Source organism: Castanea sativa, chromosome 7, assembly GCF_040712315.1.
Source record: "Castanea sativa cultivar Marrone di Chiusa Pesio chromosome 7, ASM4071231v1".
Classification (NCBI taxonomy): domain Eukaryota; kingdom Viridiplantae; phylum Streptophyta; class Magnoliopsida; order Fagales; family Fagaceae; genus Castanea; species Castanea sativa.
The window spans coordinates 39,981,487-39,999,630 of record NC_134019.1 but is presented as its reverse complement, the minus strand read 5'-3'; the positions used below and the strand labels follow the sequence as shown (position 1 = coordinate 39,999,630).

General features: G+C 35.3%; 1 protein-coding gene and 2 pseudogenes across 2 annotated transcripts; 2 read left to right on the top strand and 1 right to left on the bottom strand.

Moving 5' to 3' along the window:
- The first annotated feature begins 3,576 nt into the window (after window positions 1–3,576).
- On the top strand, window positions 3,577–6,665 carry LOC142644451 (putative disease resistance protein At1g50180; annotated as a pseudogene).
- A 1,036-nt stretch (window positions 6,666–7,701) lies between these two features.
- LOC142644450 (putative disease resistance RPP8-like protein 2) lies at window positions 7,702–10,598 on the top strand (annotated as a pseudogene).
- Window positions 10,599–12,076: 1,478 nt separating this feature from the next.
- LOC142605369 (protein XAP5 CIRCADIAN TIMEKEEPER-like) lies at window positions 12,077–17,880 on the bottom strand. 2 transcript variants are annotated; one of them, XM_075776835.1, is made up of 12 exons: window positions 17,616–17,878; window positions 16,668–16,733; window positions 16,100–16,164; window positions 15,862–15,974; window positions 14,912–14,990; window positions 14,735–14,811; window positions 14,586–14,647; window positions 14,296–14,427; window positions 14,135–14,188; window positions 13,410–13,475; window positions 12,951–13,025; window positions 12,077–12,644 (listed from the first exon to the last, which is right to left on the bottom strand). In XM_075776835.1, the coding sequence occupies exons 1-12, from the start codon at window positions 17,784–17,786 to the stop codon at window positions 12,594–12,596; spliced, it is 1,011 nt and encodes a 336-aa protein (XP_075632950.1). In that variant the 5' UTR covers window positions 17,787–17,878; the 3' UTR covers window positions 12,077–12,593. The 2 variants fall into 2 exon arrangements, with proteins under 2 accessions (XP_075632950.1, XP_075632951.1); XM_075776836.1 differs by lacking the exons at window positions 12,077–12,644; window positions 12,951–13,025; window positions 13,410–13,475 and adding an exon at window positions 13,482–13,630 and having other exon boundaries at window positions 17,616–17,880.
- Window positions 17,881–18,144: the final 264 nt, after the last annotated feature.

Below are 18,144 nucleotides of genomic sequence, written 5' to 3'. Positions count from 1 at the left end.
AACTCATTTAACGTTGCTACCAAATATTAGAAAATGAGATAGTTTTATAGAAAATACTTCTTGAAAAATGACTTGTTTTCTAGAAAACGTCATTGCTGAAACAAACAGAGCATTAAAGGTGGTTTGGTTTCAAACCTTGTCCACAATCTTCCCTAAAGATCCCACATGTTGGGTTTTAGGGGAGTTTGAGAGGGAGTATTAGACCTACAACTTAAGTGATAATTTATCATAGGAAGCACAGACACTTCAAAACCCCTGACGGGTCAAACACAACAAGACACAATCTGCAAGCGCATCCTCATTATGTTGGAAGGAAAAAAAAAGACTTTTGATTCTAAATGTGTTTTTAAAGATTTTGATAGTTATTATTTATTTCAAATTTTTTAGGGGTGTGAACGGACTATTTCGCACTTGAAGCTCCAAGTTTTCATAATGTTGTTCGAGTGGATATTGACTTCAAGAACATATCATTTCTAGCCATGCTATTCATTAAGTATACTCCCCTTGTACTTGATCATTTTGTTCAACAAAAATTACAAATTATAATTTTTTTTTTGAAAACTTGAAATAAATATAGCCATATTGTTGAATCCTTAGTGTCCTAATTTTTCAACAATTGTGGTTTCACAGTGTCCCCTGTCGTGTCCATGATTATATAAATTTATGAGCACAAGGTCCTAAATTTATGAGCACAAGCTTCCAATTGGCTGGGAAAGTGATTTCAGACCATTTAAGGGTTCTAGGAATCCTGATTTTAGCGCTAGGGTCCGTGGTCTGGATGAGGGTTGTCTCACCTTTTTGTCTCCTATCAAGTGCTCCAACATTGAGCTGTTCAAACCTCTTCTGGTGAGTGGTTTCACTCCAACTTGGACTAATCCTATGTGTAGGAAGTTATGTCCTTTGTCTTTATGCTTCTGGATAGCTGAAGGGGATAACAAGTAGCACGTTTCGTACTCCTTGTTGATTCCATAGACTTGTTCTATGGTCTTGACATGGTAGTCTGTTTTGAAAGATGTTTTCAAAGACCATGAAGACTTATAGAATTGGCTGGTAGAAACCTTTGGGATATTCCAATCTCCTATGTCTAGATCTAAATCAGATAGCTCATAAGTCTCCGAATTAATTGCTCCTACGTCTGCTGGGATATCTGGTATAGATGTGGGTTGGGAACATTTATTGCTGGTGGAAGAGTAACTTCTAAACAACCTATTCATGATTCTGGGGTTACAAGTTTAAATCAACGATCACAACCTAGTCACCTTTATCCTCAAACTTCTGGATCTAACCTTTAGATCTGAAGCAAAAGTACAACTATGGGATAGACACCTGATCTGTGAACTCCTACCTACCGGACTCTCCTCCAATAATGGGGACCACCCTTACACGCCTTCTCTCGGCTTCACACGGGCTGACCAAACCAAACTTAGGAAGATTTTCGGTCGTCTTAGGGCTTGGAGATCCACACAGATTTCGGTAACAAATCTCACAGGTATAAATCTGCAACAAACTTTAGGGCTAAACACAAAATAGGAAGAATAGGGATAACAGGGAAGCAAAGGTTAATCTGAACAAATAATCACAGAATAACAAATAGAATGGTTAGAAGGAGGCTCAGCCTACCATTTGCAGATGTAATAGAAAATGATGAAATAATAGCAGACGAAGAAATAAATAAAAGGGAACGGAAGAGTTATCATGAAATAGATGTAAAACAAAATATGGGGTATGGGAGATATATTCATGAAAATAATTCAAAATAATTATAATGCCAAAATAATCTGGATAACTATGGCGGCAGTGCCGACCAACTTGATTATATGATAAACAGTAACTTACAATCTGACCGGGCCAAACTTGGCTCTGATACCATAAGGGGGTAAGTTACAGGCTAAGGCCGGTTGAGGCCAGTGTGTGGAAGATAAAAGATAAAAACAAATGAAAGCCGACTAAGGCTATTTGGTTACAATGACTGAGTCACTGGATTACAACTGAAAATTAAACTCTTGGCTGGAAGAGGAGGGAATTTTGGAGTTGCTCTCAAGACTGGACCTTGTTTTCTCACAAAATTGGACCTGCCTCAGAATGGAGGAATGGCTTCCTTAAATAGGCTGGAGGAGGCCTTGGATGCTGCTGGATGATTGCTGAAAATCCGGAGAGTAAATTGCTTTTACTGAGGTGAAAGCTGTTTCCACCGAAAGCAATAGTATTTCGGAATGATTGTGTCTCTGAAGGTCGTTGACTGTAACTTCCTTCTTGGACTGGGTAAACCTATTGTAAATTTGCTCTAAGTCTACCTTAGGTTGCTGGATTTTAAGGGCAGGCTTACTGGTTTCCCTCACTAAGGTCTGATGGAAAAGGGTAAGCTTCTGGGCTTTGATAATAGGGTCTTCTATAGCCTCTATGAGGTCTAAAAGAAGTTCTTCTTGTCTGTTCAACACATTGATGGTTTTGTTTTTGCAACAACCATCTTTGCATGGCGTAGGTTCATCCGGGCCACTAGAGGTACTGGTACTAGAGGAATCAGAGGATGACCTGTATATTTGCCTAAGCTCACTGTCACTAGCACTGCTAAAAGACTCGCTGTCAGAGTGGTCAAGTTCTAGTAACTTGAAGATCTCATTTTTTCTGGGTTGGTCATTGATGAGGGCATTATATATATATATATATATATATATATGTCGGTTTTCTCTGATTTTGGTTTTCAAATTTCAAAAAAATTGTTGGCAGTGCTAGATTTTTGGACAACAAAACTGACCGAAACAAATTGTATATATATAATTATGTAACTTTAAGACATAATTGAATCAATAGCTTAGTGGTATGCTTCGCGTGTTTTGGCCAACTGATCTCAAGTTTAAAGTAGCGTTTGGATAGCGCTGATGTGCGTCCAGCGTTTGCGTTTTTGCTTTTTCTTTTTTCTTTTTTTAAAGAAGCGTGTTTCTGTCAAGTTTGTGGATCCTGTGCACCATTCACGGAACCCACAAACCTCTTTTTCACCAAAAATTTTATTAATAGTGGGTCCCACGGTACTATTTACACATTTAAAAATTATGTTACTACAGTATTTTCAGTTTTCAGGACGTTTTACTATTTAAATTTTTAAAACCCTACTCTTATCTTCAGCCGCCCCCTTCCTTTATGCTCTTTCTCCATGAGAAGCTTCTGGGCAATCATGCTTTTTCAACAGGTATTTCTTCTTCTCTTTTCCTTCTTGATCTTGTTTCTCCCATCCTAAACCACTGTCTTCTTCTTTCTTTCTTTTCGATCTTGTTTCTCACATCCCAACTTCTGTCTTCTTCTCTCTTTCTTTTCGTTCCGATAAGCACAAGGAAATGTCCTTTATTCCTTCCATCCCCATCATAGTCATCTACTACTTTTTCTTCAATATTCAATTTACAAGCTCCACAATTTCCTTGGTTCCTCCATCTTATCCTTCACAGCCATTTGTTGCTTTCAGATCATCTCTCACTTGTTTTCACAAAAAAGAAATGGCTTGGCAACTCACTCATACAAGAAGCAAACTTCTTGTGTGGAGTGAGTACCCAAGTTGAGCTGCTAAAAACTGAGCTTAAACAGATGCAAGGCTTATTAAAGGATGCAGATGCAAGACAAGATGAATCAGAGGTTGTAAGACAGTGGGTTGCTGATGCAAGAGAGCTTGCTTATGATGCCGAAGATGTCATTACGACATATACCCTCGAAGTTGGATCCAGAAAGGGAGGAGGCATGCAAAGGTTTGCAACCATCTTGAGTGAAGGAATTGCAGCACACAACATTGGGTCAGAGATTGAAAGTATCAAGATGAAAATTACTAATTTGAAAACGAATTTTCGAGACAACGACATAAAAGAATCTATAATACAAGGAGGTGGGTCCAGTTCTTCGAATGAGAGGGAACGAGAGCGCAGGCAAACATTTTCTCATTTTGAACATGATGTTGTTGGGTTTGACGATGATCTAAATAAATTACAATTACAATTACAATTACAATTACAATTACTTGTTAATTGTTAATTCTAACACACAAACCCATTCTCCCCCTCACCCCTTATTCATGTAGCAATAGGGTAAAAAAAAAATGCAAAAACCATATATCTAGAATTTTGCTTATCTTCATACTTACATTTTCCAACTAATCCATTTCCTAATATGCTTTTTATGCTATGTGATTGGCAGTTGTCTTGAATCTAAATTTATCCGGTGTGGCAGAAAGGCTTGGCAACTCGCTCATACAAGAAGCGAACTTCTTGTCAGGGGTGAGTACCAAAGTTGAGCTGCTAAAAACTGAGCTCATACAGATGCAAGGATTATTAAAGGATGTAGATGCGAGGCAGGATGAATCAGAGGCTGTAAGACAGTGGGTTGCTGATGCAAGAGATCTTGCTTGTGATGTCGAAGATGTCATTGCGACATATGCCCTCAAAGTTGGATCTAGAAAGGGAGGAGGCATGCAAAGGTTTGCAACCATCTTGAGTGAAGGAATTACAACACACAACGTTGGGTCAGAGATTGAAAATATCAAGATGAAAATTACTAATTTGAAAACGATTTTTCGAGACTACGGCATAAAAGAATCTATAATACAAGGAGGTGGGTCCAGTTCTTCGAATGAGAGGGAATGAGAGCGCAGGCAAACATTTTCTCATTTTGAACATGATGTTGTTGGGTTTGACGATGATCTAAATAATTACAATTACAATTACAAGTACAATTACAATATTACAATTACAATTACAATTACTTGTTAATTGTTAATTGTAACACACAAACCCATTCTCCCCCTCACCCCTTATTCATGTAGCAAAAGGGTAAAAAAAAATGCAAAAACTATATATCTAGAATTTTGCTTATCTTCATACTTACATTTTCCAGCTAATCCATTTCCTAACATGCTTTTTATGCTATGTGATTGGCAGTTGTCTTGAATCTAAATTTATCTGGTGTGGCAGAAAGGCTTGGCAACTCGCTCATACAAGAAGCGAACTTCTTGTGTGGGGTGAGTACCTAAATTGAGCTGCTAAAAACTGAGCTCAAACAGATGCAAGGCTTATTAAAGGATGCAGATGCGAGGCATGATGAATTAGAGGCTGTAAGACAGTGGGTTGCTGATGCAAGAGAGCTTACTTATGATGCCGAAGATGTCATTGGGACATATGCCCTCAAAGTTGGATCCAGAAAGGGAGGAGGCATGCAAAGGTTTGCAACCATCTTGAGTGAAGGAATTGCAGCACACAACATTGGGTCAGAGATTGAAAGTATCAAGATGAAAATTACTAATTTGAAAACGAATTTTCGAGACTACGGCATAAAAGAATCTATAATACAAGGAGGTGGGTCCAGTTCTTTGAATGAGAGGGAACGAGAGCGCAGGCAAACATTTTCTCATTTTGAACATGATGTTGTTGGGTTTGACGATGATCTAAATAAATTACAATTGCAATTACTTGTTAATTGTTAATTGTAACGCACAAACCCATTCTCCCCCTCACCCCTTATTCATGTAGCAAAAGGGTAAAAAAAAATGCAAAAACTATATATCTAGAATTTTGCTTATCTTCATACTTACATTTTCCAGCTAATCCATTTCCTAACATGCTTTTTATGCTATGTGATTGGCAGTTGTCTTGAATCTAAATTTATCCGGTGTGGCAGAAAGGCTTGGCAACTCGCTTATACAAGAAGTGAACTTCTTGTGTGGGGTGAGTACCCAAGTTGAGCAGCTACAAACTAAGCTCAAACAAATGCAAGGCTTATTAAAGGATGCAGATGCGAGGCAGGATGAATCAGTGGCTTTAAGACAGTGGGTTGCTAAAACAAGAGATCTTGCTTATGAAGCCAAAGATGTCATTGTGACATATGCCCTCAAAGTTGTATCTAGAAAGGGAGGAGGCATGCAAAGGTTTGCAACCATCTTGAGTGAAGGAATTACAGCATACAATGTTGGGTCAAAGATTGAAAATATCAAAATAAAAATTACTAATTTGAAAACGATTTTTCGAGACTTTGGCATAAAAGAATCTATAATTCAAGGAGGTGAGTCTAGTTCTTCGAATTAGAGGGAACAAGAGCTTAAACAAACATTTTCTCATCTTGAACATGACGTTGTTGGGTTTGATGATGATCTAAATAAATTGGTAGAGTTTTTGCTAAGAGATGAAGAAGGTAAGAGAGTTACTTCCGTATGCGGAATGGGTGGTATTGGGAAGACCACTCTAGCCAAGATGGTTCAAAACCACCACAAAATCAAACAACAATGTGATTGCTGCAGTTGATCGTATATCTCACAACAATGTCAAAGAAGACGTATTTGGGAAGAAATTCTGATCAAGCTTGACGAAAAGGAAAGGGATGGAATTCAAAAGTTGGTAGATGCAGAGATCGTTGGGAAACTTCGTGAACTTCTATGTGAGAAAAAGTGTTTGGTAATTTTAGATGATATTTGGGATATTGAGACCTGGAACATTCTATGTGAAGCCTTCCCCATGAAGAGTACTAGCAGTAAGATATTGCTTACATCTCATAATGGAGATGTAGCTTTGTATGTGGATCCTATAGGTTTCCACCACAAACTACATTGTCTAAATGAGGAAAGGAGTTGGGAATTGCTTGAGAAGATAGCAATCTCTCGGAGAAAAGGTATTGCAACTAATTTTCTCCTTTGGTAATTAATTTGAAGAATATTTCTTTTATTTTATTTCTTAATTAATTTGAATGAAACACGAACTATTAATAAAAAATTTTAAAAGTAAAAATAAATAATAACTTGGAAATAATAAATTTATCTAGATATAAATTTTTAATTGTAAGATATTAGAGGTTTAATAAATTTTAATATATAATTATATGCGTCTGTTTATGTATGTGTGGGCACCTATGTATCTAATATTAATTTGTATTTGCTGCATGTGAATGTAGATAGCAGATACTTAATCCTCCAATTTAAACCAAATATAACCTCTAGGGGAAAAAAAAGTCTTATTTCAATTTTCTTTTGGTATCTTTAACTAGTATTTGATGACACAAAAATATAAAATATATAGAGAAATATTTCTCTAAAACTTTGGACCAAGCGTACGTAAATGTAATATGTTGATTATGAAATTTTATCTTATTCATAATTATGGTCCAAAAAGTACTTTTAACAATAGTTTTTTAATTATTTATTTAATAATTCAACCACTACAAGTCTACAACAAAAAGGAACCGAGAATTGTATTTGGAGGTGCAAATTGAGCTACGATAGATAAATAAATGCAATCTGAACGGGTTACCCATGATCGGCCGTTAGGCCAATTTTTAAATCTCCAAAAACTGCCATTTCAGTCCTTAAAAAAAAAATAATAATAAAAAAAAAAAAAAATTGGCACTATGGTATCAGCTTTAACCTTTAACCTTTAACCTACCTATTTGGAGAGTGAAATGTTAATCACTAAGGTATCAGCTTTCCTTATGTAAGCTTTTTAAGAGAATTATATATATTCCACACCCAACCGTCATAATTATTCCCTTCCCAAAATAATAATAATTGGGCAAGACTTCGATACAGTATTTAGGTGTTGTTCTTTAGGTTCCCATAGAATGGAATTGTATTTTTTAGTTAAGTAGCCACATGGCTCAATCTTAAATGGAGAACCTAAGGAACAGCACCTAAGGTATTGTATCTAAGTTTTGTCCATAATAATAATATAGTTGGCTATAGGGATGGCAATGGAGAGGGGTCGGATCAAAGGATGTGATCTTCACTCCCGCCCTACATGGTTTTGTCTTGCTCCACTCTTGCCTCGCCTCGCCCCGCCCTGCATGATGGGAAAAACTTCCTTACCCTATCGCCACCCCTTGGGGCCCATGCAAGACCCCGCCCCGCTCCGTAAAATTCTACTTTGTGCTAATTTGTCCCACAATTATTACAACTCTTTTTAATAAAACCTGTATCATTAATATAAATATATTTGAAATTACAGCTAAATCTATTCCATCAAATCAAACTAATTTTTAATAAGAGCTGAATAATATTATCCAAGTGTTTAAAAAGACGGTATCACAACAAAAACAAATATTTTAATACCCATGCATTTAAATTTGAGCCTGAATTGATTTGTTTGTTTAAAGTAGGGATTAGGGTATGAAAAATATACAATTATATCCCTTACCAACACGAGGCAGGACAAGGCAAGGCTAAAATATCTAAGCCCATCCTCACCCTGCCCTGTGGCGGCGGCTAAAATCTTGTCTCATTCCCGCTCCACCTAGGGAGTGGGGTTGGGAAGGGTAAGTCAAGGCGGGGCAAGGCAAAATTGTCATCTCTAGTTGGCCATATACATAAACAAATAAATAATAATAATATATTAGTTAATGAACAATAAATACATATTTATTTTGAAAATACCTTATTTCATATTAAAATGTTTTGTACTTGAAGAGCTAATAAGTATATTACAAAGATAGGTTTGTTTATGCTTCATTATTTTTTATTTACCTTACAAAAGTGGTGAAAATATATTTGAAAGTTGGTTAAATTCATTTAGATTTGATTTTCACTTAATTTTGTTAATATTTATAAATTTAATTCATTTTTTTTATCTCGATTAATTATTAAATAACTTGTGACATTATCACATTTTAAACTCTAGTTGAGGTTCGGTCCGACATCAAAATCTTGAACTTATCTTTTTTTTTTAGTTCTTTGAACTGTTCAATTTTTAAAATATTGGTATTTGGTGACACAAAAATAGATATATTCAATATGAATGATAAAATATATAGAAATATTTCTCTAAACTTTTGGACCAAGTGCACGTAAATGTTGGTTATATAATTTTATCTTTTTCAATATCATTTGGTCCAAAAAAGTGTTTGTGTATGTGTATGTGTGTCTATATATATATATATATATATATATATATATATATATATATATATATATATATAAAATTCAATCACCACAAAAAAAAAAAATCTCAAAAAAAAAATCACTATAACAATGAAAAATGAGGAATTTGTACCTTAGACACTGTTGGAAACACTAAAAGATGTTAGTTAAGTTACAAACTTTAATTTGAATCTATTACGTATATTATTATAGGTATATAAAAAGGGGAAGTTTCGTGGGAAAATGTAGCTCTATACTACTTTCAAAAAGAAAAGAGGTTTATTGAACAAGTTTTTCCACTCCGAAGTTAAAATTGCAAGATGGTCAAACTTGAATTTCACATTTAAACTAGCCCTACGCCAACCAATGATAATTCTAGAAACTTACACTTGTATTAGTTTTTATTTTTATTTTTTATTTTTGTGTGAATACACTCGTAATAGTTAGTACGAGAAACTTGAATAATTCAAAATTTGGCCAAAGAATGAAAAATAATAGTAATTCGAAAAGAAAATGGTTTGACTAATACTTTTATATTATTAATATATTAGCAAATTGGCGAATGCTTCCAAAATAATTGAGAAAAATATTACCACATAAAAGTTAAAAATAAAGAATTTGAATTTGAATTAATTGTAATTGCATTTTAAATAATTTAGTAAAATTAATTTGATACCAGTCGAGAGCCTTTATATTGGATAAAAGTCAAATATTAGTATCTTCCTTAAGCATGGCGTAGGAGTCAATAAAGGGTTAGGATTAAGTTACAACGATTTACCTTGCCACTTAAAACCATGTTTTCTATATTTAGACATTTTTTAGAGGATTTGGAGATACTGACAGAGGAATTAATACAAATGTGGATGGGAGAAGGTTTTATTTGGCTTGGAGAAGATAGTGAGGATACAATGGAGCATGAAGGAGAGCAATATTTGAGAGAGTTAATGCAGAGGTCCATGGTCCATGGTTCAGGTAGGGGAAAGTAGCATACTTGGAAGGATCAAAACTTGCAGAATCCATGATCTTATGCGAGACTTTTGCATTTCAAAAGCCCAACAAGAAAATTTCCTCCAAATCACCAAGAAAAATATTCACTCCATGGAAGGAAGCCTACGGCATATTGGTAAAATTAGAAGACTTGCTATCACTTTAGAATCAAATGATAATTACCTCAATGAATATCCTTACCTCAGGTCTCTTCTCTACTTTGTGCCTCCTAAAGAATTTTATTTCAAGAAATCCAAGTTGCTTAGAGTCTTAAATCTGAAAAATTACTAAGGAAAAAACTTATCTAAAGACATTGGACGTTTTATCCATTTGAGATTTTTATCTTTGGAAAATACCAATATAAATAAGGTGCCATCATTCCTTGGCAATTTGAGGTGCTTGCAGACACTTGATTTACGGGTTGGTTATATCAACGTGAGAGTGCCAAATGTTTTTAAGGAGATGGAACAGTTGAGGCATCTTTACCTACCCTACGATTATTGGGTAAGTGAGGAGTTAGAATTGGGTAATCTATGTTATTTGCAAACATTGCTGAATGTTGGGCCCGAAACCATCAAAATGCCCACAAGTTTCTGATTCAACTATCTTCGGATTCTTGGCATCCTATATCAAGTCGATGGTGAAGAGCCCCCATCTAGTACAAATACTAGTTTCAAGTTGTCCACGTATGTATAAGCTATATGTAAACTACCGTATTAAGAAACTTCTAGAAACTCACTAATTCTCTTCAAATCTGTGACATTGAAAGGTAATGATAATCACCATTAGCTAAGAACAATAAATTCCTGCACTTGCATTATTAAAATATCTTATGGACCTTTCTTTTATTTCAAATCTCTCCCTCCAATTAATTCAATTTTTTCCCTAATAATATTTACAGCAAAATATTTCCCTAATCAATGTAAGGGTAATTCTTCTTTTGATTAGAATGAAGCTCTTATCTATTCTTTTCAATTATTTATTATGCTTTGAACCCACAACCTATTTGCTTATTATATTACAGGTAAATTCTTTTCTGCTTCATCTTGTGGTGGACTCTTAATTTTTGCCTCTGTTATCAACAAATTAAGCAATGAGTTTTATTTCACAGTTTGTTCTTCCTTCTTCTCCCCTTTTTTGGGGTCTTTCTGATTATTTTTTGGTCCTTCTACTTTTTTCCTTTTAATTTCTACAGCTTAAATGTATTGGTTAACGGCACAAACATAGTTCTAAATGTTGTTTTAATGAGTTTATGTACACTACATATTCATTTTAATTCATTTTTGATGTTTTGGGCTTTAATCATTTTAGTTGGTTGTCTCTCTCTATTCTCCTTTGCTTTTTTTTTTTTTTTTTTTGGCAGGTGAAATTAACCGTGGAGCAAAAGTTTCTACTCTGCTTCAACAAATGAAAAATCAACATAAATATTTTCACTGCTTTGCAACTTTGTACGAGTTTGTGACAGTTTAGGGTCTTAACTACTTCTGTTTTTTGGGTCCTACTTTTTCTTTTCATTTCAACAGCATGAATATATTGGTTTTCTAAATCTTACTTACTGAGTTCATGTCTATAGGCTACAGCATATTTCATTTTAATTCGTTTTTTAGCTTAATCATTTTAGTTGGTTTTCATTTTAATCCGTGTTTTTTTTTTATAGCAAGTGAAATCATCCTTGGTGCAAAAGTTTCTACTCTGCTTCAACCTATGAAAAATCAACAAAATATTTTCAGTACTTTGCAACTTGTACGGGTTGGTGTCAGTCTATCCTTTGTTAAACAGAAGCAGTGTATCTTAGTGAGCTGGGAAAATCAAATAGCCTGGATGGAATCACTGCTCTTTCCTTATCTTTACAGCTACTAAAGCACTGGTTATGTGAAATTGAGAAGGAAATAAACAATTATGTTGACAAATTATGTTAGATGAATTTTTATTCCTTTTACATTTTATGCCATAATTGGAGTTCTTGACATTCTACAACATACATAATGGAGCAATAATTAAGACGTTATTTGGTTGCTCTTATTAATAATTTAAATAGTTCTAGTTTTTTTTTTTTTGATAAGGTAAATAGTTCTAGTTGAATAGCGTTAGGTGAATATGAGCTGTGAAATTCTTCTTGTAAACTCGGTGACCAGAGTTGAGGGTCATCCAGGCTAGGGGACTAATGTGGTGAGTTCAAAATTAATCATGAACTAATCTTATTTATTATATATGCTTAAATATCACAAAATGTTCAGTGCAATTTATTTCTTAATAAAGCCAAAAATAAGTCTTCCACAACAATTTCTAGGGCAGATGCTTCACTTGAACGGTAATGTGATTGAATCCCTTTTAAGAAAACCGTTTCAAAACCTTCAATTATGAATATTTTGAATAGCATCCTTCCACAAACAAAATTAGTCTGATCATACCAGTATTGTCTATATGTTTCTCTGACATAAATTCCTTCTTTCCCGTATGGTAACACTTGCAGAAGGCGGGCAGATTATAAGCACAAAACAGAAGAGTGGGAGAAGATTATAACTAATAACGGTCTCTACAATCTATTTCAAGCATTTTCCATGATCTGTATGCGAATTACTTAAAAGAGTAAAGGAACTAAACCTCCCATTCTTAACTGGTAGGTAAGTCATAACAATTCAAAAATCGAGCCCAAACAACTGATGATAAAATAGGGTTCTACTGCTTTCGAAACGTATCATAAAGTTCTTGATCTGGTAATGTCTTTGACAAATAATCAATCCCCATGGATGGTATAACGCTCCCATTTTCTCGTTGGGTCATATATCTGCCAAAACAAAGATAAAAAAGAAGTGATTAGAAAACATCTAAGGAGCATCATGCTGCTTGTCCATTGCACTCCCAGACGAGTAGCACTCTTCAGATAAGATATAAGCACTCCAAACAAAAGTAATCACACTAACTATCTAAGCTCCTGAACAGATTGAAGTCAAGTGGATATTTCTGAAACAATTGTTCTAGAATGAGAACTGAGATGCTGGGGTAGTTATAGACAACCTAGATTGACAGCTGAGGGTGCCATACATGCAGTGATAGGTCAAATCTAAAATTTATGACTGAGTGAAAAACACACCTCCCATCTTGAAGCAGGGAAAATATGCTTGTTCTTTTCGTACCAGTGCCTCTCGACAACTTTCCCAGCATGAGACTGTCAGAAGGTTCAAAAATATTAGTGAATTGACACAAAGAGATGCAAGAAATTTTAATTACACATAATAGGGAAGATTCAACACAGATGCTCCAACCTTACATGCCCCCCGCCCCCCCTTCTTTTTTTCCTTATTTTGCTTTATAATTTAACTCACCCCAAGAGATTAGAACCCATGATCTCTCACCCGATACTATACTGTCAGGGCCCACACACACACACACACAGCATTGGGAATTTCCTAAATGGCCCTAACCACCATGTTTACATCATCGAAGCCATATTTCAGGCTTGGTTGTGCATGTGTTTCAATATTCGATTCTGGAAATGTTAAATTTACAAAATATAAGAGATAGATAATGATAAGGCAGGAATGAAATGTACCTCATCCTTTTCTATTGTTGCATCAGCAATTGTTCGCACGTCCTCATGCACATCAAAGTGGAAAAGCTGCACAGAACCCCCCCAAAAAATGATAAATAAGTCACCCCAATCAAATACAAACTATAAACCCTGCAACAAGAGAGAGGGAGAGAGAGCTAAAGAATTGTTTTAAAAAGCCCACAGCCGCTTGTTTTAGTTATAGAGCCCAATTTCTCGGTCATCTGCAAATGAATTAAGTTTTGATGTAACAAAACCTGACTGGCAACTAAAAATCCACCATCTTACAAAATCTTCTCATTTATCAGTCATATACTGCTGCATAAAACTTTATTTTCCTTAAATCTTAGAAAACAAGAATGTAAGACTTCCAAAAGCACACAACACCATTACTTTTCACTTGTTAGGTTGTCATGAAAGTGTGAATCTAACACAAACCAAGTGTTGCAAGCTGAAACCCACTATAAAACCCAAAATAAGGCATAAGCGAGTAAAATTATATTTGCAAGATACTCAAACAGAATACAAAATACTCTTCTCTTATTTTTCTCCTTGGTTAATTCAGTTACTAGTTGAAACGTGGGTAAAACAACCAGCAAGATAGCATGTGCGAACACAGGGTCCCCCTCCCCCCCCCCCCCAACCCCACTTTTAATTCCAAAAACCAAAACAGGAAAATAAGAACACACAACAAATTAAAAGAGGAGTAAATTTGAAAAAGTTGATACCGGTCCACTTTTGCCCCTAGCCTTGTTCACGATTAGCTCATAGAAACTATGCTGCTGCAATTACAAAATCATGGGAACAAATGGAATCGAATTAGTTAGTACTTGTTCAGCAGCAGAATATCACCGCCATAACTAAATTCTTGTTTTCAATAGTATCTTCCATGGGGAATGATAAGATCTTCTTTCACATAAAGCAAATTCTCCACTGAGGTTGTCCTAATTTCTCGAAATTCAGGTGCAAGTTGCTGCTGTACAGCCCGAAGGAACTCTCCTATGGTATCGCCCTTCCGTACCTAAATGATTAGAAAACGGGCCAGGAAGAAGAATATTATGATCTCTCTCTCATTTCTTTTTTCTTTAGGGTACACTAACATCAATCACCTAAAAAATTTGAGAAAGAGAGAACTACAAGCAGTTTTAATAATATGCAGTTCAGGTAACCACTACACACCTGAAGCACCCGCCTATGCCCAGCTCCATCCCAGTAGCTGTAAGTAATTTGAAGAGGCTCATCTGAAATACACAAAAAGCTTGATTCAGTAGGAACTTAGTTTTCATGCATTCACGTTAATTTTATCAGGTATCAGAACACATAATTACTTCGAATCTGCTCCTGCTCAAGAAACCACCGTCTCTGCAGCCTTTCACGTTCAGCTTGCTCCTCTGCCTCCCTCTCACTGAAAGCGTATCCTCATCACCTCTAAGATCACACGTTAGTACCAAAACCACAGAGGGAGAGAGAGAGCTAGGGGGAAGGAGGAGAGAGAGATACCACACCTGTCAGGCAGAAAGCTAGTCTCCACTGTTGGATCTTTACCATATTTGCCATGTCGAAATTTCTTTGATTGTGAAGTTTCTGCAAAAAAAATCAAAGTAAAATTATAGGAAAAATAAAGAGAACCAGAAATAAAATTCCTAACGCTTGGCATCCATCCAAGTTCTAATTTTCAGAAGGAAAATACATTCAAACATCTCTTAGACATAACTTCAATATTGAGGATCTGAATTGAAATTGAAAGTCAACAACGTTCATGACAACAATCAAGAGTTTAAAAATATAAAACTTTTTACATGCTTATTCAGAATTTCTAGATATTTTGTGTTCCCCGGGATATAAACTCCAACAGATTTGATGCATTCGCTTCATCAAGGAACAATTCACAGCTGAGTGATCACATGCAGATTCAGATTTGACTATGCATCAGTGGTTCACTAGATCTCTTTTCAACAAATGAAACAATGTGAATAGGCAACAAGTAAACCATCTAAATAACTAGCACTTTTCATGATTTTTGTAAAAAAGGTAGGCCCATCCCCATCAACCTTATTCAACAAGTGAATTCCTCATGAATCCTATGAAATGGAATATAATTCAATGAGAACCTGAACTTGCTGAAGAAAGACTACTGGCACCTAAACTTCAACATGGTCAAATAGAAGAGAAGTACTCTGCTTCAGTAAACTATGCAATTTTTAAAAATATTTAATTAAGAACCAACCCAGGGAATATAATGCAGCACAACTTCACAAGAATGATGATCAAGATTTAAGCATCAGAATTAAAAGGGATGGGAGGGAAACTACTGGAAGCTAGCTAAATTCTACAAAGCCCTTGATTACCATAATGTAGTGGCATAAAGATAATAAGTAAAATTTTATAATTATGGGTAGCAATTTCTCGTATCAAAGAACAATAATACTTCAGTTTTAAAGTCAGCGAATATTACCATTCTCATCCTCCTCCTCTTCACTACCATTCTCGATATCATCAGTAAACGATAACCGAGAATTCCCCTTTATCTTCCTCTGTTTACGCTTTTTTAATTGAAGCTCCTCCTCCCTGTAACAATAAGGAACACCACCAAAAAACTAAATATCACACAACTCACAAACACAAAAGGGCCCTAGTAAAAAATACACAAACTTTCACAAATTTAACACAAAAGCCATAAGATTCAAACTCACTCTTGCTGCTGCTTCTGAAGCTTCTCCTTCTCTTCCTCTTCAATTTTGGTCCGAATATTAATTCTCTACAATAAAAGTACACATCTCCTCAATCGCATTCATCAACATAAACAAAACTACTCGTGTGTATCACAACGATTAGGATCTTATAGAGTTGTTAGAGTAACTCCAATATGATTTTCCTAAAATCCTATTCATCTATTTAGAAATTCGTAGGTTGAATTTTGCCACATCATCAACATTTAAACAAATGTTGGCTATCATCATTTTGGTATCTATTTAGGTTATTGATGATGTAGCAAAATTCAATCCACTCATTTCAAAATGGATGGGCAAATTTTAAGAACTATATGGAGGAGTTACCCTAATAACCCTAAAGGATCTTAATTCGTATATCACAATACCGCCAATGAGCTCTAGCACAAATGACAACTCCTCCACTTGTACAAGCAAGTTGGATAATGAGGTCATGGGTTCAAAACCCATCAACTGCATGTGCAGTTACCATTTATATATAAATTTATATTTCTATATATATATATATATATATATATATATATCACAATACCTTCTCAACATACTCCTCTCTTGTCACCAAACCCACGGTTTCCTTCTTAAACGCAGTTTCAAGAATCTGATACACCCATTCAAAAGAAAAAAAGACATTAGTTAGCTTACAATAACCTAAACAAAAAAATCAAAAGAAAAATTTTGTTAGAATAATGATTAAATTATTAAGTTCATCATTTTCTAACAACTTAAAGTTTTGGTATAAGTAATAATTTATCATAGTATCAAAACATGTGGTCTAAGTTCAAACGTTGTCTCCACCTTACCTTAAAGGTGGTCTGGTTTCAAACCTTGTCTACAATCTACCTTAAAGATCCCACATGTTGGGTTTTAGGGGAGTGAGTTTGAGAGGAAGTATTAGACCTACAACTTAAGCGATAATTTTATCATAGGAAGCACAGACACTTCAAAACCCCTGACGGGTCAGACACCACAAGACACATTCTGCAAGCACTTCCTCGTTATGTTGAGGGGTGTGAACGGACTATTTCACACTTGAAGCTCTAAGTTTTCAGAATGTTGTTCGAGTGGATATTGGCTTCGAGAACATATCATTTCTAGCCATGTTATTCATTGAGTACACTCCCCGTGTACTCGATCCTTTTGTTCAACAAAAATTACTACTTATAAATAAAAATTTTCGAAAACTTGAAATAAATTTAGCCATATTGTTGAATCCCTAGATTCCTAATTTTTCAACAATTGTGGTTTCACAGTGTCCCGTGTCGTGTCCATGATTATACGAATTTACGAGCATGAGGTTCTGAATTCGAACCCTAAATTTACGAGCACAAGCTTCAAATAATCATATAATCATGTCAAAATTTTCAATTTATAATTGCATTTGAAGTAAAAATTGTATATGGCACAGCAAATAGAAACCCTAGAAAAGTGAAAATTGAGGAAACTGAGAAACCCTAAAAAGAAAAACAAAAAAGAGACGGACCTCGGCACGACTTTTGCCGAACTGGAGGAGACCTGGCTGGCCTTTGGAGGAGGCGGACTTGTCTTTGAGCTCTTGGATTTTGCGGCGCTCGGCTTCTCTCTGCTTCTCGAGCTTTCGGATCCTCACGGCGTCTTGGGCCGTGCCCACGTACCCGTCTCCCATACCCGACATTTTTTTCCCTCTTTTTGAGCTATTCGCTTTTCTGACTCTCAAAAATACTCTGTTTTTGCTTTTGTGTTGAGAAAATTGAGAGCGAATGAGAACCGCCTCGGTGTTTAGCATATATATATAGGGGATGGTGTGGTGTGATAAAGTACAGCCCGGTGTAGGGATATTATTTGGATCGTCTTTTAGCTACGGTTTATTTTCTTGATTTTCTTTTTAGTTTTATTATTTTTTTAATTTAATAGTTGGGAAAACAATGACTTGAGCAATAAATAATATGAATTCATAATATAATATATTATTTTGCATAATTTTTGTGTACAATATCCTCATTCATAAGAGAGCAAAAACCCGGTTCATATTA

Coding starts and splice junctions, on each gene's coding strand:
- LOC142605369 (XM_075776835.1), bottom strand. CDS start 17,786: ATGTCGGGTATGGGAGACGGGTACGTGGGCACGGCCCAAGACGCCGTG. Junction 14,428..14,585: donor GGCATAGGCGGGTGCTTCAG/GTGTGTAGTGGT, acceptor CTAATCATTTAG/GTACGGAAGGGCGATACCAT. Junction 12,645..12,950: donor TCCCTGCTTCAAGATGGGAG/GTGTGTTTTTCA, acceptor TTGTTTTGGCAG/ATATATGACCCAACGAGAAA.